The following is a 22,193-nucleotide window of genomic DNA, read 5'->3' as shown; positions in this document are numbered from 1 at the left end:
AGGAGCTGAAGGGAATGCGCTCAGGGACGTCAAGGCTTGAACCACCAAACTCAGGTGTAGGGCACTGGGTGAGGAAGGCAGGGTCGACCGAGGCCGTGCGATAGCATCGGCCCACACCCTTGTCCACAGGGGCCCCGGTGTTGGGCCTGGACCAAGTACCCAGAAGCACATTAGTGAGTGTATCATTAAACGGCAACAGCGGTTCTGTAGAAGGTGGCCGAAGCACTTCTGTTTGTAGGTTGGTCCTGACAGCCACTGTAGTGAGCTCGAGGTTACGAGCCACGGCCGTCCTACGCAACACTGTTGAAAAGGTACCACTCTCCTCCATGGTAGCAGAAGGAGATGGTGAACCAGGCGCTGGAGTATAATCTCGGCCAACAGCCTCCGCATCCTCATCCCAGTCGGGGACAGACACGCACTGTGCCGCGAGAGGGTCTTCAAACCCGTCCCTGCCCTCTCCTTCCTTCACAAGTGGATGAGGATGTGGGTGAATGAAAGATTAAAAATCCCCTAATGGCGTTGGGATCGGCGTCGGGAGACACTCCTCCTGCACCTTGCCGACGTCGGAAAGGAAGTCAGCATGAGCGCCGGTCGCTGCTGCGCCATCATCGGCGTCTTTGGGGGCCGTACAGGGTCCACCGGCAAGAACGGGGAGCCACGGCCGGAGCCATGGAGGCCTCTGGGCGTCGACGACGTAGGGCCGGAGCCTGTGACTTCGAGGAACACGGAACAGCGGGCCGGAAAGAAAAGGGAGCAAGGACTCATATTTCTAGATAATGTACATTATGTAAATGTTTAGGAGCGTGTCTTCTCGAAGCGGGCATAAGAAATAAGTTACTTACCTATAACTGCAGTTATCCAGTATTTGGATCTTTAATATATTCACATGCTTGAATCATTCCCCGTCATCGAAGAGGAAATCCCACGGTAATATAAATAAAGCAGTAATTAAAAACTTCCATAGGCTATCTTGGAAGAAAGAATAAATTTAATAGCATGGCTACCTCCTTTTCTAAAAAAAAAAAAAGGACCACATTAAATACACCCTCTAGAACCTTCCCAAGAGAGGCTGAATCCCTCAGATTTCTCAGCACAAGTGTGGAGGAGGGTCGATCGCATGTGAATCTATGAAAGATACCAATACTAGACAGCTGCAGTTACAGGTAAGTAACTTATTTCTTAGCCAGTATTGGGGTATGTTTCATAGATTCACATGCTTGAATCAGAATAGCAAGCAGTAATGTAAAACAAATAAGCACCCTTAGTGGACGGTGGGTAGTGCCAATATTATTTCACAGTGTATTCACAAGAGTGAAAGTACTGGTGTGAAATTAAATGCATATCACCTTAGACAAATATACAGTCTTCGATAACCAATAAAGATACATTTTCAAATGTGTATCAATACTGACAACAGAATAGAAATCTCCAATTACAGAGGCTCACCTTACAGCAATAAATGACGTCGTACTGCCTGTCCCACGGCTGCATCAGCACGCTGTGTCGACTTCAGGCAGTAGTGCTGCATGAACGTGTGCGTCGTCTTCCCCATCGCAGCAATTTAGATTTTGTCCAGTGGCACCCCAGCGAACATGGCAGCCAATGTAGAGACTGCTCTTGTGGAGTCCGCTTTCACAGTCTTTGACAAAGGCGAGCCTTCCTTACCATGGCAAAAGTGAATTGTGGTTGCTTTCAATTTGCAATGGTAGATTTAGAAACCGCAGTGCCCCGACGATTTAGTTCACTGGCTACGAATAGTTGATCTGGTTTGCGGATAGATTTAGTCTTTGGTAGGTAGAAATTAAGACACCTCTTGATGTCTAGTGTGTAGTGTTCGTTCGTCCGGTGTAGAAAGATCAGGGAAGAAAGTCCTGAGAATGACAGGTTCACTTAAGCGGAACTGCGAAGGAACCTTCGGGATGAATTTGGGATTCGTCCTGAGGATAACAATTTCATCTGTAAAAGGAAGAAAATGATGTTTTATGGTGAAAGATCGTATTTCGCTAATCCTTCCAGTTGATGTTAGGGCGAGCAAGAGAGCTACTTTCCCAGTCAGGTATTGGACGTTCGCCCTATGGATGGGCTCAAAGGATTGCTTCATCAATTGCGAAAGGACTACATTTAAGTGCCAATCAGGGGGTGGAGCTTGAACAGGTGGATAAGTACGAAACAGGCCTTTCATGAACTGCTGTACAACTCTGGTAGAACAGAGGGCTAGACGTTTTGGGGAGCGTCAATATGGAGAGCTATCTGTGAGATGAACATTAATTGAAGAGTATACCAGCCCAGATTTTGCCAATGGCAGTAAGTACGGTAGGATTTGCTCTGGAGCAGAGAGATACGTATGTAGCTTTTTTTTATGGCACCAAAGGCTGAACTGCTTTCCTTTCAGTCTGTACGTCTTGTTGGTGCTATCTGCACGAGATCTGGCAATTATGTCTTGACAATCCCGCCCAATAATCAAATCCTTAAATTCAAAGAATTCAGGAGCCACGCATGCAATCGGAGAGATGCTGGCTCCAGACGACACATCTGGGCTCGGTTCCTGGTCAACAGAGTTGGTGTCGCAAGCAGACGGATGGGCTGGACTTCAGAAAAGGAGAGAAGGGCATTCCGCGAGAGTTTGGGAGAGGGAATCTGCTTGCGAAGAACCGGCATTTGGAATTGGTGTAGGTTGCAAACAGGTCTAGCGCTAGTTTCCCCCACTGTGAAAAAATTGTGTCCACTTGGTCTTGTTCGAGCTCCCACTCGTGACAGTTTTCTCTGGTCCTGCTGAGAGGGTCTGCCAGAGTATTCCGAAGGTCTAACATGTTTGATTTATAGGGATATTCCATGAAATGTGAGCCAGCTCCAGGGCTGCTGGGCGTCCTGAGAGAGAGTAAAAAATGTGGTTTTTCCTCGTTTGTTGACATAAAACATGCTTGTGGTGTTGTCTGTACAGACCAAAACCGATGAACCCATTTGTGGAGGGATAGTTATCACGTCAAAGGATCCCATTGTTTGAATCCATTGACATTGGAGTTCCTCTTGCAATGGCCTCATGTGAAGATGAGCTAGTGGCACTAGGTTGATCGCTGAGGACAGCATGCCCAGTAGAGATTTGTATGTCCTCACTGAAGTACACCTTTTTGATAGTCTGAGAGCCAAGGTGTGTAACGGTTCCCACCTTTTCTGCAAGAGGAAAGCTTTGTTCTGAATGGTGTAAAGATCGTCCCTAGTAACGTCATTGTCTGACTTGGAAAAAACGATGATTTTCGTTGGTTTATAGTAAGGCTTAATTTGCGGAACAGATCTTTGCCATCACTTATAGCTGCAGCAGCTAGATGAGCCGATGGAGCTTTCAGGAGCCAATCGTTCAAATATGGAAAATCTTGGTGACCATTGTTCCGCAAGGCAGCCGCCACTGGGGCCAGAAACTTGGTGGAAATCTGTGGAGCAGATTTGAGGACGAAAGGTAGGGCTCAGAACTGATAATGGGTACCACCCACTGTGAATTGGAGGAACTTTGTGTTTGGGGTGTATAGGAACATGGAAATAAGCATCCTCCAAATCCAGCGATGTCATGTAGTCCCCACTGTTGAGGCGCTGCAGGATGTCTGAGTGTGTAACCATTCTGAAGGTCAGATTTTGGAGGAATTGGTTTAGTCGTCTGAGGTCCGAATTAGGTCTCCACTCTCCCGATTTCTTGCGTATCAGGAAGAAACAGGAATAAAAGTATTTTCTTCATTGTGCTACTGGAACCCGCTCTACTGCCCCTTTCAGTAGCATAATCCTTGCTTCCTGTTTGAGTAAGTGAAGACAAGGGGAGTGGGACCCCCTGGATGGAGTGTTTGGTGGGCGCTTGATAAATTCTAGAGTGTGGCCAAAAGATATCAAGTCAAAGACCCATCTGTAAGTTGTAAAATCACGCCATTGATGGATATGACTGGAAACGTTCCCACCAGTAGAAGAGAGAAAAGTAGTAGCTGGTACCCCGATGTGGTCACTGCTTGCGACCTGAGTCGCGTACTTGCGACGTGGGTTTCATGCGCGAGCCTTGCTTGGGGAAACCAGCTGCTGTTGGCTGTCGATAGGATTGCTGCTGGTAACCCTGACGATAATGCGGTTGAAGGAACTGATAGTTTTGGGTGCGGTGGAAAGTACCTCTTTAGCCAGAAAATCTATGTACTTGTGCTCTCCAAAAGGGCATTTTACGATACTGTAGTGTACCCAACGCTTTGGCTTGTCTGTATCAGTTTTGAAGGCTAGTAGAGCATCGTCCATATGTTTTCCAAATATACTGTCTCCATCGTTAAGCCATGTCCAGTATCTTTGATTGCACTTCTTGACGAAAAGACATGGCCCTAAGCCATCCCTTCAGCTGGGCACTCTCCCTCAGCCAGGCCTTTCCAAAATTCCTGTTTATTTTCCTCAGGTATAAATTCCAGCATCGCCCAGATATCGGACCACATTTGCCGATCGTAGTAGCCCGGAACGGCTAGTGCATTAGCAGCCCTGACAAGATTGTGGGCATGGATGAGAATCTCTTTCCAATGGAATACAAACGCAATCTTTACTGGTCTGGTGGAGACGTGATGGGAGAGGAAGGATTGTTTTCATCTCCTCAGCCACTTGGGAAATTACAGAGTTCAGTTTGGAATGACCGGTACGGCATGCGGGGGAATCCTCAGGCACCCAGTATTTTTTGCCTAGTCTTGGCAGTACTGGCACTACAATTATAGACATACATGGTCTAGAATTGGTATAGATCTTACAGACTTTCTTGATTGCTCTTTAAAGTCATAAAAGGAAACAATCTGATTGCTTGACTATTGTGGGCAGATGTAATCTGGACGTAGCCCTGTCCATCAGATTATGGAAACCTCCAATGTCCTTTGGAGGCGAGTCAAAAGGATGACAAGGCGGAGGGGATGGTGTGGGTATTAAATAGTTATCCCATTTATCACTGGGTGGATGAGGATCATGCATTATTTAGTTTCAGCCTCTTCTTCCAAAGAGGATGGATCTTCTCTAGGAGTAACAGGGATGATGGGTCCTGGCGTCAACCTAATAGTAGAAGGAGAAGCCAGTATGGGTGTAAGCGGCACCACGGGTGGTGCTGGTGGAGGCAGCAGCTGCACAGTAAAGTGTTCCTTTTGGGGCGGGAACCTTTTTCTGTAGTCCGTGAGCATGGCCTGTAAATCATGTATTAGAGAAGAAGGTAATTGGGAAGGTTCTTGCCTTGGTGAATCAACATAATACCTGAAATGTTGAAGTTGTTTAGGAGGAGCTAAATATTTGTGTTGGTAGTACTGCTCCTCGTCATAGTCCTCATCTTCCTCCCGACACTTGACATTGAGTTAAGAAGGACTATGACCAGCCCCAAAGAGACAATCATCATCAGTTTCCTCTGTCCAGAAGGTGGCTTGGGGGAAAGATGAAATCTTGCCTGGCGATTGGAAATCGGGCTGTAGAGATATTTTGGATAATCTGGATGGTGTGGAATGCATTTGCAGTGACTTAGTCGACGGGAGCGGCGTCGACAGATCCGTCAACAGTGGGACAGCCGGTGGTCCGATCTTCTAGTCGCCTGCAAAATGGAGGTAGTCTTCAATATACAGTCAACAGTGGCAACCTCATCACTGAGGTCTTCAGAGAAGGTAAAGATAGTGGCAACAGTACCGGGGCGTTGATGCCCGCTGATGTTGTAGGAGTCGTAGACTGTCAACGACGAGAGAGTAGTCGTCGAAGAAGCAAGCGTTGATGGTGAAACCGATGCAAAGAGAGATCTGTGGCTGGATTTATGCATGGAAGGCCCTGAAGAGGTGGCAGATTCCAGTTTAGCTTCAGAAGTCCCTGAATTATGTGACAAGACTACCTCTGAAGAGACTTACGGTTCTTTCTCTTTTTTTCCCAGCTTCTGTAGTCTGATGAGAGGGTTAAGGGTGTTTACTTGACTTCCTCAGACTGACCCTCAGGCGACCTGGGCCGCTTATGGGATTTAGAGGAAGTGTCGCTCTTCTCGTCAGAAGATGCTCCCTGTGTCTTCTTCAGCCACAACACACATCAGCCCTTTTTTTATCTCTCAGAGTCTTAGATGAAAAAGTGTGGCAGATCTTGCATTGTTTTACCTCATGATGAGGATAGAGGAAATAGATGCAATCCTTGTGGGCATCATCAATATGAACCCTCTTCCCACAGGATTTACAAGGGCGAAATAGCCATTCCGGTCAGACATTTTAATATCCAGAAGAAAATGACTTATGAGAAAAACGTTGAAGAATTGAGCAGGGCTCAGGGAGACACCCTTCACACACAACGTGCAGTGAAAATCTGAGGGATTCAGCCTCTCTTGGGAAGGTTCTAGAGGGTGCAGCTTACCGATCGGATGTATTTAGGTTTGATCCTTTTTTCGTAAAAGAGGTAGATAGGCAATTAAATGCATGGCTGCCTCCATGATAGCCTATGGAAGTTTTTTTAATTACTGCTTTATTTATATTACTATAGGACACCCACTTCGACAAAGGGGAATGATTCAAGCATGTGAATCTATTAAAGATACCACAATACTGGATAACCCTAAATATCTTCTAGTGTCAAACGTGTACACATTTCTAGAACCACAAAAAAAAATCAAGACAAGGTAGCTGTTATAAAACATTACAACAGTTGCCCTAGCATTTAATTGATAAGAAACTTAACAGACAAGGCCAGTGTATTACATTTTTTAGTATGCTTTTTTTATTCAAGGTAACAGTTAAAACAAGATGCTAATACATATATATTTATGCAATATATAAAATGATCTTCAACATTATTTACTGAGCTGTGTTTCCGGTAAAAAGGTTTTGGGTTTGTAGCATTGGTAATTCAAAATGTTTGCGCTTTCAATGAACAGACTGAATATATCACACTGGCCAGGTCAAAGAATGCCACTTCAGGGAACACGTCAAAGACGTGGAGCTTTTACTTCGGCCACATCCAGTTCCACTGTCAGCTGGTTGTGACTACTGTAACAATCTCTTCTTCAGTCCCAAGAGTCATGGTGATTCAGTTCAGAGTTGCACTCTGCGTCTTAATCTTTAAGGGCCTTATTAGGACAACAACTGACTGACACTTTTACGAAGCATGTCAAACGTGAAATCAGGTGAAACTAGCTAAGAGAAGGGAGTCTATACACAAGTAAGGCCATAGGTTACAGGCAACAAAGAACATGACCACGAGGTACTGAAGGAAGCTACTTAACACCATCGTGGAAGGAATATTCTGCCACCAGATTAGACCAGTGGTTCCAATTTTATCTATACAATAACAGCGGATGAACCGCTCATACAACTCCATTGTTTATGCGGCAACCAATGTCCAAAATGGTGTGATCAAAAAGTCTATACAACTTTATAAAATACATTAAAGCACATGTAATCTTTATAATACACTTCATCTACAGCACACAAAATACTTTGCTTGAAAAGGTAAACTTTTGCGGTATTCTTGTGAAATCCACTCTGAAAAGAAAATTCATATGTCTGGATTTCATTACAATGCCTGAGATAGGCAGGTTTTTTGCGTAAACTATAGGTGAATAAAATTCTTGCTATACAATGGAGCACTCTTGGCAACAGTCACTGTGTGGGTGTATGGCGAGCAAGATGAATTTCAAGAGGGCTGGAATGGTTACTGCATATTATTTCTAAAGGGAGAATTCATGTTAGGGGCACATAAAACCAGTGGTGCCTGAGGGACCAATGTGTGAAGACCTGTAATAAAACAGAAACTAACCTGAAGCACTGAAAGTCTTACTCGTGTGCAAAAAAGTGAACAATGCATGTTGGGCGAAGATGCTACATATTTACGGTAGTAGCCCACCATCATCCTCTCCCAACAATTGTCAACTCCACTTCTCAAATGCAGAATGTACACATAAATTGCAGCATTATAAACAAGACAATAAATCTCGTAATGCCAGCTATTCATAGTTAAATTGACAGCAGTGAACGTGCTGTGCCCCCGCCGATATGCCAACCACAGAGTTACCCGCACCCATGACAGACAACAGCTGCCATTTCCTCTGCCCTGGAGGAATGTCTTTGGGCATAACTAAAATCAATCCCAGCACGTTTAGTAAAACAAAACTATGGCAGCAAGAGAAAGGTAGTTGGAAGGCAGTGGAGGAAATGCTGCTTAAAAACACGAATAACTGCCTACTATCAGAATAAAAGAAAATGTGCAAAAGCAATTGAGAGATACACTTAAAGGGAGCTGAACGGGTCTGCATGTGCCATCCACCTAGCAGTAATGATGCAGAAAACCTCTGCCTTAACGTTCCACACAAGACACATTTGAATAAGCAGATTCCTGAAGGGGACGTGGCAGTTTTAATTTTTAAAGCAACATTTATGTGCATCTTGAAGGACTTACTCCTAACAGCTTCGAAAAATCAAGATTTAGGAATGATCAAGTAAGTAACCATCATAGTAACCATGTTGAAAACGAACAGCAACCCTGCTTTCCAACTGCTTTGTAGATAAATACGTTTACAGCTACAAATGTCCCCGTCAAGGGCGAGCATTAGATTTTTCCTTGTTTATTCCAAGCAAGCTGTTTGAACCACAATCCTTGCAAAACACAAATTGATTTTTGTTTTCCTCTATATACAATAAAGTTAAAAAACAGAATACATCATTTTTGTATGCACCTGTTGGTTTTTTACAATAACGGAGGGATACAGAACAATGGCAGTATTTTCACTAAGACAAGGGTTATGAGTGTCCATATTGTTGCGCCAACACAGTGGTGTTGCTTAGTGCAAGTCCATTCACATTGTGAGTCAGTAAACATTTTTAGGGCAAGTTCCCTGAAAGGAGGGGCGGGGCGTGGAATGCGCTCTTAGCAAAGCAGTCAGGTGTGTTTGGTTGCTACTGGAGTTGGAATGTTCGGCGGTCCTCGTAAGCTACTTCTCCCCCCTGGTTCAGTATAGCCGCTTCTCATAACTAGATAAGAGAAAAAAGAAAGGAGCCATTAAGAGCACAAATAAATTCCATTTGTAAACACAACCTATCATCCCACTAGGCGCAATTGGTGTTAATGATATCTGATAAACTATTTCTTGTGCCTGCGACAAACTTTGCTCTTTCACTTAAGTTCTAGTGAGATCATAGATACTGGGACATTACGGCTCTGTTAATATATGTGATAATTTGCATGAAATGGCAGTTGGTGTCAATGAGAAGTCCCACTTCAACCACCAAACATCCGAACTACCCGATAGATTAAATCCTTATCCTGAAAAGAGAAGAAGGTCTCAAAATTGGCAGCATGAACATTTATTTAGTTTGGAGTTGGATTTTTCATAAGCTATGAGCTGTCTAAGAGTAAAACTATTACAAACCGAGAAAGCTAAAAATATAACACAGATGACAACTTCTCCCTGGTAGCTCTTTGGGAAAATTGTTTCACCCTAGACTCAAGGCACAAGCAATGTTTGTGGGTAGGCATTTTTCTTTATTGAATTCACACTGGTGTTCTAATTGGTCAAAGTAAGAGGTTGGAGAAATACCACAACCCACAGCCCTGCTAATAGCATTTTCAGCCAAACCGTGACATTTTCGAAAGATGCAGAGGACCTACACTTTTTATGTTAAAAACCAGACATTGGTATATCAGTGTGCCTTGAGTCCCAAGGCAAGATAAGAAAATAGGTCCCCCAGTCTTACAGTAAAAGACTGCTATGGTCCCTCAGGGCCACTGCATCTGCTGAACTGATGATAGCTGCGACCCCGAAACCACCATGCTGCAGTTAGAAGCTGGAAAAATGGCTGAGTAAGCCCAACTGCCTATGAAACGTACTGGTTTACAGACTACGAGCTCAAACGCTAGCATGATCACACAGTCTCCCATTCTTGCGAAGTGGGTAAAACGTGCACCATTGACCGGGTAACATTAACACCTGTTATGTATCAAGTGTCAGAACCAGCAGATTATACTATTACCAACGACGTATCAGAATAACCCAACAGTGTACGATATGAACAGAATTTTGATATTGTGATGAGGACAAACAATACACTTTATAACGAGCATTTGAAAAAATATTGTCATAATTAGTCACACACAACGAATCTTACATGGGAGTAGGACTTTACAAACTTAAGTTGGGGAAAACAGTGTGCGTGTGTTTCCCAGAGGACTACCACTTTTTGCTTTAAAAGTTCTAAGCATCAGCACAGGACAATGAAAATGTTCCCCTTTGCAACCAAAAATCAAAATAATCACGCTTATGGAATTGCACCTAGGTGAACTAGCCTTCTGGCTGCTTCTCCACAATGGAACTAGATCTAAATGATGTTCATCTCTAGGGAATGGTCAGAGGACATATATATTCAAAGGCTTATAGCAATCTCGCAAATGTGTCTTGTTAATGAATGGATCTATTAATAAATGATGCAAAATGCCACCCTTCCTAAGCAGAATACAAACATTTGCATTGAAAATGTCCACATGACTAAACTTCATCATGCCTCAGTGTGAGGCTGAGGGATCTGCTCGAGATGACCGTGGTCCAATAAAGGATCTCTAGCTTGATGCGCATTGCATTTAATGCAACAAGCCTTGGAGGTGATCGTATATGGATGATGAGGTTTTATCTTAAAAACAGAGACGGGTTCATGTAGTGCCTTACTGACAACCATCAAAGAAAGAAATAAAGGATGACGTCTACTTACATGGCAGAAATGTATAGCTAGAGTAGAATGGATGCATGGGCAGAAAGAAAAGACAAGATTACAAGTTGATAATTTTTGTGATCACAGGACATGGAACATCTTCCATCACCACTACCAACATCAAACAAAACTGCTACAATAAATAGCTAGATGCAGGCCACCTCCACTGAACAATCCCCATATATAATCACCCCTCCTTCGTGGCACCAGAACCACATACACACCAAATTCACCTTTGTGACTGCTAAGCTGCCAGTACAATACATGGCAAATCAGCATCTACTACTACTACCCCTTTAAACGAGCAACCATAGCGTGACCAGCACAATCAACAAGGCACTGGCTTCATTCACGCTTGTTAGCTGACTAACTGTGAAAATAAAGAGACAGAGTGGAAACAAGTGAAAGACATATCTTGGTATAACTATGAGATGAAGACATTTTAAGGAGGTAAATACCAGTGATGAAAAATCAGGTTCATAATGTGAATAAACTTCTAATCAGTGGCCAAGCGGTCTGTCCTAAAAACTCACCTCTACCGCCAACCCGGCAGAAAAAAGGGACTTATTTTAACAAGGTATATTTGAATATTTAAGACACTGTGATTCGCTTGGGAACTTTTTAGTGGAAATGTTTAAAACCGTTCCAGTACAGACAGGTGCTCTGGGGAGTAGCTAACAAATGTACATAAAATGCAATTGGTTGAAAGATATCGAAAGGGTAATGCAGATCACCGGTGGGCCTAAACTATGACAGGAGCGTTGGAATCCATATTCCAAATCAGATTTAGGAGTACACAGTTGCGTTCCTTCTCCCTATTCTAGCTTACAAACCCTTCACATATGGCAGGAATTAGGCAGCTTATTAAGCCTTTTGAGAGGTGCGGAAGAGTTTACAGAAATGGAAATTCAATGGAGACCTACAGCAGGGGAAAGGATAACATCACACGTTTACGTGCTTAAATTGAGGCACATCTCACTTGGCTGGCTATACAGTGGAGATATGCATTTGAAGTTCGGAGAAACAGACTACAGTACTCGGGCCAATGCACTGGACTAATTCAAGGTTGGGTGGCTACATAGGAGGAGATAGAATTTATGTGGGCGGGGATGGGAATTAAATGTCAGAAAATTGTGATTAAAGAAGAATTTTCTGTGTTCTATAGAATCAAACTGCTTTAGTATTTTACATATTTGGATCTGTACTCATTTTTGTACAAATTTGCAGTGCTTAAACGGCATAAAAGTGCCTGCTACTACGATTTGAAAGTCTCAATGCTCAGTCAAACATAGAATGATGAATACTGAAGGATACACATTAAAACAATGACATGCTTATTTGTAAATCTCTACAGGTACTGGACCGATGAATTTGTAACAGGAAGCAATCTGATTTTAAACTTGAATTCTTTTTTGGCCAAGCTTCATATATGGTTATGGTGGGGGACAGCCACTAAACCAAGCACAAATTGTTGAAATAAGTGGTTGTACTTTGAAGAGCTTTTTGCAAGTAGGAAAAAAAATCCTCCAATTGTCCTCAAGAACGGTATCTGTAGTGAAATGATTAAGCTTCATCATACGAAAAGCATGCAAGGGGTGGAAAGTTTATTCTATTTATTTCCTCTGTCACTTTAAACTGCATTTTAGGTCTCACCTACACACATCCCTGAACTGTTGGTTGTTAAAAAAAAAACCTCTTGTGAACCATACCAAAAAGGTACAGTGGGCTTCGTGCCAGCCCACTGCTTACCATTGGTCGGCTCTTTCATCACTTTTTTGCTAGCTTCTACAAGGTCTTTGCTTCCTCTTGTATCGGTCGCTTCCCCAGAGCATGGCTTTTTTTACCATCATTTTGATTGGATGACATCTATCCTTTCATGGCTGACGGTACAGAACTATGTTTCTTTATAATCCAACACTCCATGGGAGTCCATATGTTTCCTTGCTCTCTCCCGTGCGATTTTTACCCCGCATTCTGCTCTGCTGAGTTTTACCACCCACCCCTCGCCTCGTTTACAAAGAACAACACAGAATTAGGCACTTCTATTATCATGCTGAACACAAACACACTATGTCCAGCAATGCAATAGGAGTTTCAAGGGGAAACAACGGGACAAGCAGCCCCCCACTCAACGAGTTTACTATCAAAATGTGGCTGTCCCTGGATTGATGCACCGTAAATATTTTTCAAATCACAGCCCAAGAGGGTCAATTTCTTTGCGACCTCACCTACAGTGACCGATTCAATAAATTGGTCACTTTGCTGTGGTGTATCTAATTTCTAAAGAAAGAGAAGGAAACAAACTACCATCCACAGACCTTTCATCCACAGAAAAAATGTGAAAAGGAAAGAAGGCACCTCACGGTAGCAACACCATAGGGGAAAACTGACTGGTACTCGCCAGGAAACCCGCTTATCATTGGTTACCTTCTTTCCCGAAAGAAAATGTGCATGTGTGTTTAAGACAAAAAGCCCCAACCCAATGAAAACAAAGGAAGAAACCTGTTTTAGCTGCTCAGGTGAATACATTGCTTTTTTCATATAAAATTAGTATGTCCAGGAAAGCAATGTAAAATGTAAAGCAGCAAGCTGAATTTATGCAAAATGATGCTCATGGGGTTACTGAAACTGACAGCTATACACTTAAGTTCATAATCAGATAGACAGGGCTGATGGAGCAAAGTGAAATGAACATAATTCTCAGACATTTCTTTTTGTATAGATATTTAAGTGAGGCTCCTGAAACTCGGTATAAGTATCTCTGAATTGCTCCAACAGACAGAAGCGGTACAAGGTACTGCTTCACATTATCATTGAGCCAATTTATCAATGTCTGAAAAGTATCTCAAAATTTACTGCCATTTCTGAAAATAAATATTCGAATTGTATGGTAATTATTTCTTAAAATTCAACATATTGAGGGGCGTGGCCAAGATGGCGGTGTAGTCGGACGAGGATCCCGTGAGTTTCCCGGCCCGTCGCCCCCAATACCCGCTTTCCAGCACAGTGCCCCCCTACAATAGTCATTCTCGGCGACTAGATTCCCCCGGGAAGCTGGGGGACACAGCGGCAGCGCCTGGCGAGCCCCATACCAGCGTTCCGAGGACGCGGCTCGCTGACCGTGACGCAGAGGCGACCGTTGGAGGCCCAGACCCACTGGGGGGCTCGCGGACACCTGGGGCCCAGCTCCAAATAGCAGGGGGCCTAGACGTGATTGCAGCGGATTCGCGCACCCCCCCCCCCCGACAACAAGAGCCACTGAAGCGTGAAGGTGAGGAGAGGGTGAGGAGGCGGGGGTGCGGAGGCGGGGGCCAGAAGACCCACAGATAGCCGCCTGTGCCGGTCCTGAGCCGCTACAGAGAACGCGCTTACGCACGGCCGGCAGCGCCTGCAGGGGAGACGGCGCCACGGCCTTTAGCCAGACATCCGACCTACTGGGCCCCGGAGGTTGCGTAGGCCCCCACCACCAGGCCTCAATCCGCTTACCCAAGAGCGACGGGCAGAGAGGACCCGGAGAGCAGCACCCCAGCAAAGTGTTGAGAGGGGCCAGACCCCACAGGAGAAGGACTCACATAGCTATCAATCGGAGGAAGCGGAGGAACTGCGCTGCGGGGCCCGTCGCCGCTGCTTCCTGCCTCTGGGCCTAGAGGCACATTGGGACCGACACTCCTCCTGTTCCCCCTGCCTGCGGAAGCCCCCAGCAGAGCGATAGCCCCGGACCCGCGACGGGCGGGACCTCCCCCCACAAGACAGGTGGCCCACCCTACATCCCTTAAGTGGCCCACCCTACATCCCTTAAGTCGGACCCGACCACCCGGAAACCCTGTGGGCCTATTGAGGAGACCCGAGGCGGGGGGCATCATGGCGGGCCAGCGCAGGAAAGGGGACCGTACGCTCCCAGAGAGGCTGGCAAAGGACCACCCTCGCCAGAACCCGCGAAACAACAGTCTAACTCCCCCGGTGCAGATGCTCCAATCACTAGGTCATTTCTAGAAACTTTATTTAATTCCCTCAGGGACGACTTCAAGACGCTACAACAGGAAGTGGCGGGAGAGTTCAAGGAGATCCGGCGGGAGGTGGACGGTCTCGGAGAACGGGTGGCGGCCATTGAAGAGAAGGACCAGGCCAGGAGTGAGGAGGTAGAACAATTACAACAAGAGGTCATCCGTTTGAAGGACCAACAGCTGGATCTCCCTGAACACACGGAGGTCCTGGAAAACCGTTCCCGCCGGAACATACGGGTCCGGGGGGTCCCACTGAAGGAAGAGGGGTCTGATGTCACAGGCTATTCACAAGCTCTGTTCCGCCGTCACTTGGAACCGCTCCATCAGGTAAAGTTACCACAGCCCTGCGATGGACTGGCAGGTCTGGGACACTGATCTTTCACTGTTGGGGGGTTTGGAAGGGGGAAGGTTGGGTTGGGGGGTTCTAGGGGGGGGTGGGAAGTTGTGTTGGGACAGGGGGGATGGGTTCCGGTTGATTGAGGGGGGCTCCGGTGTGGTGCAACGCAGAATTGGTTGTCTGGACGGAAATGACCGGTGGTGAAGAGAACTCTACCTACAGTGCCCGCGCGACTGAACCCACTCTGCAGATCATTTCCCTTAACGTCAAGGGGCTTATTAACCCCATTAAACGCAGGGCTGTCTTATCCCTTCTAGAAAACTCCAGGGCGGAGATATGTCTTCTGCAGGAAACACATCTCCTACCCAAGGACTGGCATTGTATGCGCTCCAGGTCATTCCCAACACAATACTATTTGTCCACCACAGAGAAGAAAGCAGGGGTGGCCATTCTGTTTGCGCACCATTTTAGGGGACGGGTGGGAGACAAAGTCGCGGACATAAGAGGGAGGCTCCTGGCCTATAAAATACAAATAGGGGGTGGTCAGCTGTCATCGGCTCAATTTATTCACCCAATACCAGACAAGAAACCTTTCTCACAGGGGCCCTGGCGGACACACTGTTCCACAACATCAACTCAACGCTAGTGGGAGGCGATATAAACCTTGTAATGGACCCCGCGAAAGACAGGTCGGGCCAGAGGCATGGGGCCACGGGGGCGATATCCAAGGAAGGGGGGCAATGGTTCGCGGATAGAGGATTTGTGGATCTCTGGAGGAGGACACACCCTTACACCCCGGGATACACCTTCTACTCACACGTACACCACATGTACGCACACAGACTACTTTCTAGGGTCCCTGGAAGTAGCATCCCTGACCACGGACATTGAAGTCATCCCGGCAGCACTTTCCGACCACGACGCACTGGCAATACACATACGGGTTCCCAGAGTCAAGACACAGAAGGGTAGATGGAGCGTCAAGGAAACTCTCTTGCATCGTAAAGGGGTCACGCAACAGCTCACCAAGCGCATCACTGATTACTTAGCCACGAATGACACGGCAGACATTCCACTAACAGCACTGTGGGGGGCTTTGAAGGCGGTGATGCGGGGAGAAACAATCGCAATAGCGACAGCGGAAGCAAGGGAACGTCGTGACAAACGCCAGGCACTGTCGGACCAACTGCTTGAGTTGGAGCGAGTCCATAGCAGGTCAGGGGCCCCTAGAATATGGCAAAAGCTTAAAGCGGCAAGGGCCGAGCTGGCGAGCCTCGATCTGGTCAGAGCCTAATACGCGGCGCTGCGATTACGCCACACGTTCTACGTGGGCGGAGACAGAACAGGCCGCTTGCTCGCCAGTAGACTCAAGGCCAAGGTCCAACACTCCAAGATCAAGGCCATTCGAGATGGCACCGGGCGAGAGCTACTGGAAGACGATCAGATCGCTGAGTCGTTTCGGGCGTTTTACGCATCACTATACGCGGCAGACCCCGGTCTGAACAAAGGTGAGGCAGACTTATATCTGAAGAAGTCATCGGTCACAGCCCTCAATGAGACGTCCGCTCTCTCTCTCTCTCTCTCGATGCACCGATAAGAACAGATGAGGTCATCGCGGCAATTGCGCGCCCCAAGCCGCTCAAGTCGCCGGGCCCGGACGGCTTCTCGGCGGGTTTCTATAAAACATTTTGCCATCTTCTAGCCCCGATCCTAACATGATTATTTAACTCCTTCCAAGGCCCAGGCTCCATTCCGCGAGACATGCTGGAGGCTGATGTCATTGTCCTGCCGAAACCAGGGAAAGACAAGGCCAATTGCGCGGCATATAGACCCATATCGCTGCTCAACCTGGACCTAAAGCTGTTTACTGGCGTGCTGGCCACAAGGCTGGGCCCATGGCTGCCTGGCATCATTGAACCTGATCAGGCAAGATTCATCCCAAATAGGCAATGTGCGGACAACACAAAAAGTCTGCTGCACGTCATTGACAAGGCCCACTTCAATGACTCGGACGCAGCCCTTGTCTTGGTCGACGCCGAAAAAGCGTTTGACAGGGTTGACTGTGGATACCTGGACTCCACCCTGGCACGCTTTGAGATGGGAGAACGCTTCCGTGCCTGGGTCGCCAGCTGCTACACTGCCCCGCAAGCGGTCATTCGGGTTAATGGGGTGTGTTCCAAATCATTTGACATCCAACGAGGGACCAGACAAGGGTGCCCACTCTCCCCATTACTCTATGCTCTATACATCGAGCCATTCGCACAAAAGGTCAAATGTGACTCCGGCGATCGCTGGGTTATCCCTGGAGGGGAAGCGCAGACCATAAGCCTCTACGCGGATGACATCCTAGTAGCGGTGGAGGTGCCCCACAGGTCGATCCCGGCGTTCTTAAAGGAACTGGAGGCGTTCGGAAAGGTCTCGGGATTTAGGATGAACATCGGAAAGTCCCTGGTACTCCCACTGGGGCGCAATACCCGTGCGTCTAGCAAGCTCCTGCGAAACCTGGGGGGGCTCACCACTAGCATGTCGGTGCCCTACCTGGGCATAGCCCTGACACCTAGCACTGTGCAAAGAGTGGAACAGAACTATTCGGATCTTCTTGGTCGGCTTCTGGACGACATGGCAAAGAGGCGCAAACACTCACTATCTTGGCTGGGGCGGATCGCAGCCATAAAAATGTCTCTGCTGCCGAGGGTCCTGTATTTATTCCAGACGTTGCCGGTCACACCCCCGAGGGGCTTGCTTAATAACCATCAGGATGCCATCCGTCAGTTTGTCTGGGCCGGGAAACTACCACGGCTAGGTAGAGACCTCACCGGACAAGCCACGTCGCTCGGCGGGCTGGGGGTCCCAGACCTCCGGAGATATTTTCAGGCGGCGCAACATAGATATCTACTGGAATGGCACCGCTCCGAATCTGAAAAGAGAAGGCTATTCCAGGACAGCGCAATGGCCCAAATGTCACTGTGGAGAGTCCCGTTCCTGAGGCGTCAAGACCGGCCCGCATACATGAAGAAATCTCCTATCATGCGCACTATTTTGCAGGTGTCGGACAGGGTCGCGATAACCAGGGGCCTAACTACTAATCCTTCGCCAATGACACCGTTGTGCGATAACCCAGCTTTAGAGCCGGGCGCGGTCCATGGCTCCTTCCCTGACTGGAGGTCTTCGGACTGCAGGTCGGCTGGTCACCTTTTTGATCCGGGGGGGGGGGGGGGATTTATGCCACTGCAAACCCTGCAGTAGACGTATGGGCTTCCGCAGATCCCGCGCTTCCAATACTTTCAAATCCGTCACTGGCTCATGAGCAGAGACGTGTTGCCGCAGGTCAGTCGACACCTCACGCCCTTTGAAAAATGGCTCCACACCAAGAAGACAGATAGGCAAGCAATAACAGATCTGTACAAAATGCTGTGTCCACCACTCCCCGCTACGCGCTTGGCGGGTCAAAAAAGATGGGAGCAGGAACTAGGTCGATCCCTCACCGATAAGGAATGGCAGGATATATATTATAGAGCCCACCATACTGAGAGGAATGTAGCTAGCAAGGAGTCGGCAGTCAAGATAGCTTATTATTGGCACCTGACGCCAGCAAGGCTGCACCAGAGTAATCCTCGTCGGGATCCTCTGTGCTGGAGAGGCTGCGGACAAGAGGGCACTTTAACCCACATACTCTGGGACAGCGTAGAGGTTCAGGAATTTTGGGAACAAATACTTAGGGACGTAGATAAATACTTTGACACGGACATATCACGTTTCCCGGCTTACACAGCGCTGGGGGGAGGGGCGAGATTCAGAGACGGGTATGCTCCCCGAGATGTGCACGGCCTGCCTGGTTTTGTGTTTATTTCTTGAAATGCAATAAAAATGATTTAAACCACAAAAAAAATTCAACATATTTTGATTTATTTATTTTATGGTTACTGCTACCTAAATACATTACAGTAGCTACATTTAGTTGTTTCATTGAGCCGTATAAGAGTTTACTTCAATGAAAACGTTGGATAGATTATGTGTTGATCATGAAAAAGTGGTTTATGAACAAGTGTGAAAAAGCCAAGATACTAAATACTTTAAAATCTGTCGTCCCCTTGACAAGATACTGCCAAACCACTAAATTATTTGAAGCATTCTCAGTACTAGCAATAATTATAACATCTGTAATTACAGCAGGCATTAGATGGCGGAATACTGCACAGCATAGTGCATCCAGAAAGATTCACGCTGCAAAAGGTATATCATAGGAATGTCTGTGTCTCCACCCAAGCTATAAAAACATCCAGTTCCTTGCAAATAAAGCTGCTAAAATGTCTGAATGAGCATCACTCCAGCCTAACACTAGTATCTTGGGGAAGATAGCACATTTGATATATGGCCCAAAAGGGCAAAGTCACAAAGTTAATATGTAGGTTCTTGAGACAGTAAAACCTGCTTGGATTCAAACAAGCCTCTGATAAAGTCTACCACAGGAGTAGTCCAGAACAGACGCCCTTTTAAACATGACAAATTTCATGCAAAGTGCTGTTCAGTATTCCATACTGGACAGCAAGCACAGACAGCAGTAATTCAGTTTTACTTAAACCAAACCTGCAGAAGATTTAAAATAAATCGACTTCTAGGGCTAATGAGGCAATTCTGTGGTCACTAGGATAAGCATGCTCTCCTGTCTAGGTCTTAGGCAAGCCCCTCACTCACGACTGGAAGGCCTTCATGACTCGCTCAATTGTTGCCTTTCATTCTTGAATAAGCTTAGGAGTCCCTCCTTGGTACCGCCTTGTCTGCATTTGTAACCTCCCATAAGGACTAGACTTTTTACTTGTGTTGTTACACTGTCTGCTTTATGTAGTCTGTGAGCATGATTTTCTTTAATGATCTTCCCTTATTCCACCCACGATGTCGCAGCACGCCGCACGCTTTTATATTGTTATTAATATTTGTATTTAATGCACAGCGTGGTCCGCTTCAACTAGAACAGCCTCGCTTATTTATTTAATGTACGGTGCGGTCTGCTTTCACTTTAGCGGCTGCGCTACAGAACCTCTTTGTTGGGTAAAAGCGCCCCATACCTCGCTTTCACCTTAACACCTTGGCTGCTAGGTGTTTTCCCCTCCTGTGCTTATCCTGGATGAACCCCATTGTTCATGACGAGCTCAGCTCGTCATCAACACAGCTCAACCGTGCCTCATGACGAGCTGAGCTCGTCATGAGCATGGAAGGGGTTAATGTTGCTGCGTCTCTTTCTTTAGATGCTGCTCACTGTAACCTGAATACAGCAATCAGCGTCTAAAGAAAGGGGTGCAGCCACAATTAAAGAGGTCTCGCATTTGCAAGAGTTTGAGCTATTGGCATTAGAAATGACAATACCTTTTTATATAGGTGTTGCTTTTAAAAACACAAATAAAAGCATGGTCATTTACTATGACAATAGCTTAAACTCTCGCAAACGCGAGACCTATTGCATTAAAAATGCCTGTTGTGTTAGCTTCTGCAGAATAACTCCTTTACTTTGGTTCCGACTGGATAAGTTGTATTCTTTTGTCTCTGACTTAATGCATCTTTCTTTATGTCTGGCTTGAAAGGGCAGCGTCTGCACACAATATGTTTTGGGTTCACTCAGCAGAGTATTTCTCTCTTACTTCATGATATTGGCTGTATCACTTATCCTATTCTATTTTACATTTCAAAAAAGTATGGACTAATAGCACATTACTTTTTTAATCTCATTTATGCATGTTTGTATCAGGAATTGTGTGTATAGCATACATACATGCACAGCTACACGTGGACATTCACAAGGGTGCACAATCCAGCAGATTAAAACTAAAACACGGACAGGCAAACCCAAAAGGTCTGGCTTTCATGTAATAATGCCTTAAGACAGAATGACGACAACATGGTCTCTACAGTCATTACATATCATGTTAAATATCAGAAACTCCATAGAACTAGTCCAATGTATTGTGCGACTCAACCTCAACCAATCAGGGACCAGGAAAGAGGCTTGCAACTGCCAGATTTTCTGACTTGAAACGGGGCAAAAAAATTAAGCAAGATTCACTTGAAATAGGAGGAGGGATGCTCGCATGTGAATCTATGAAAACAAACAATGCTGAGGAGCTGAAGTTACAGGTAAGTAACTCCATTTATTCCCCAGCTTTGGATATTTCATAGATTCACACGACTGAATCAAGTTTATCTAAACTTTACCACAGACAAAAGATGGAAAATGAGGCTTACCTTATGATAAGTGGATCTGGAGAACCAATTATCCCACTGCTGCTTCCTTCCCAGCTTTGATATCAAAGCAGTAATGTTTTGAGGAAGTGTGTGCCATTCTGCACGTCACTGCTTTACAGGTTTCTTTATGCAAGACTTCAGCAAAGACAGCTAACATTTTACTCATATAATTCGCTCTGGCAGTCGCAGAAAGTGAGCTGTCCGTGGATGTATGGGTCAAAGTTACATATGAGACAATCCTTCTGACTTGAGTTTATTTTGTAAGGAGGTTACCATTTTTTAAATGACCTCAGGAAAAGAAGAGTTGGTCTGACAGACCAACGTTATTTAAGACAAATGAACAGAGCCTTTCCCCAGCAGTCTAAAGTTTTTTAAAAATTTAAATGGTGGCAAAGACATTTTCATTTAGATGAAAAACCACTGGAGCTTTAGTAGCAACCTAGGATTTGTAGCGAAAGGCATCTTGTCATTGGATAGCTCATACGTATGGCTCCTTACACAAAGCTTGTACCTAAGCAAAAAAGCAGTGTTCCAATTAAGATACTGTAAAGAAATCTCATAAATTGACTCAAAGGGGGTTTCAAAGCTGTCAATAGAGTGTTGAGCTCACAAGAAGGAGCTAGTGTAGCATTTGGAGGACAAGATCTGAATAATTGGTTCATGAAGTCATTAATCAGTCTTGATGGAAAGAAGTAAAGCTTATATGCATTTTCTGTGTCCCATGAGACTGCTGCCCGGCGTACTTTACTTGAAGTATATCTTAGACAAGATTTAGCCAATCTGATAAGGTACTAAAGAAACAGGGAAAGGGACAACAGATTTAGGCTGTCCTTTTTTAAACACAACATAAACCACTTACCTTTTAAACAGTGGGTTTTGATTGTGAAACGTGTTCTAGCTGCTCTGAGGATCCGT

General features: G+C 45.8%; 1 protein-coding gene across 3 annotated transcripts in view; it reads right to left on the bottom strand.

Moving 5' to 3' along the window:
• Positions 1 to 8,547: 8,547 nt before the first annotated feature.
• Positions 8,548 to 22,193, bottom strand: part of LOC147668830 (inosine-5'-monophosphate dehydrogenase 1-like) — a 200,414-nt gene continuing 186,768 nt past the window's right edge. For all 3 annotated transcript variants that reach the window (XM_086948421.1, XM_086948422.1, XM_086948423.1), the window contains one exon: positions 8,548 to 8,969. In XM_086948421.1, the coding sequence (XP_086804547.1) occupies positions 8,948 to 8,969 (22 nt within the window). In that variant the 3' untranslated portion in view covers positions 8,548 to 8,947. The remainder of the gene's footprint in view (positions 8,970 to 22,193) is intronic.

This window comes from Lissotriton vulgaris, unplaced genomic scaffold (genome assembly GCF_964263255.1).
Source record: "Lissotriton vulgaris unplaced genomic scaffold, aLisVul1.2 SCAFFOLD_2183, whole genome shotgun sequence".
Taxonomy (NCBI): Eukaryota; Metazoa; Chordata; class Amphibia; order Caudata; family Salamandridae; genus Lissotriton; species Lissotriton vulgaris.
Note: the sequence above shows the minus strand (reverse complement) of the source record. Positions and strands in the feature narration are given on the sequence as shown.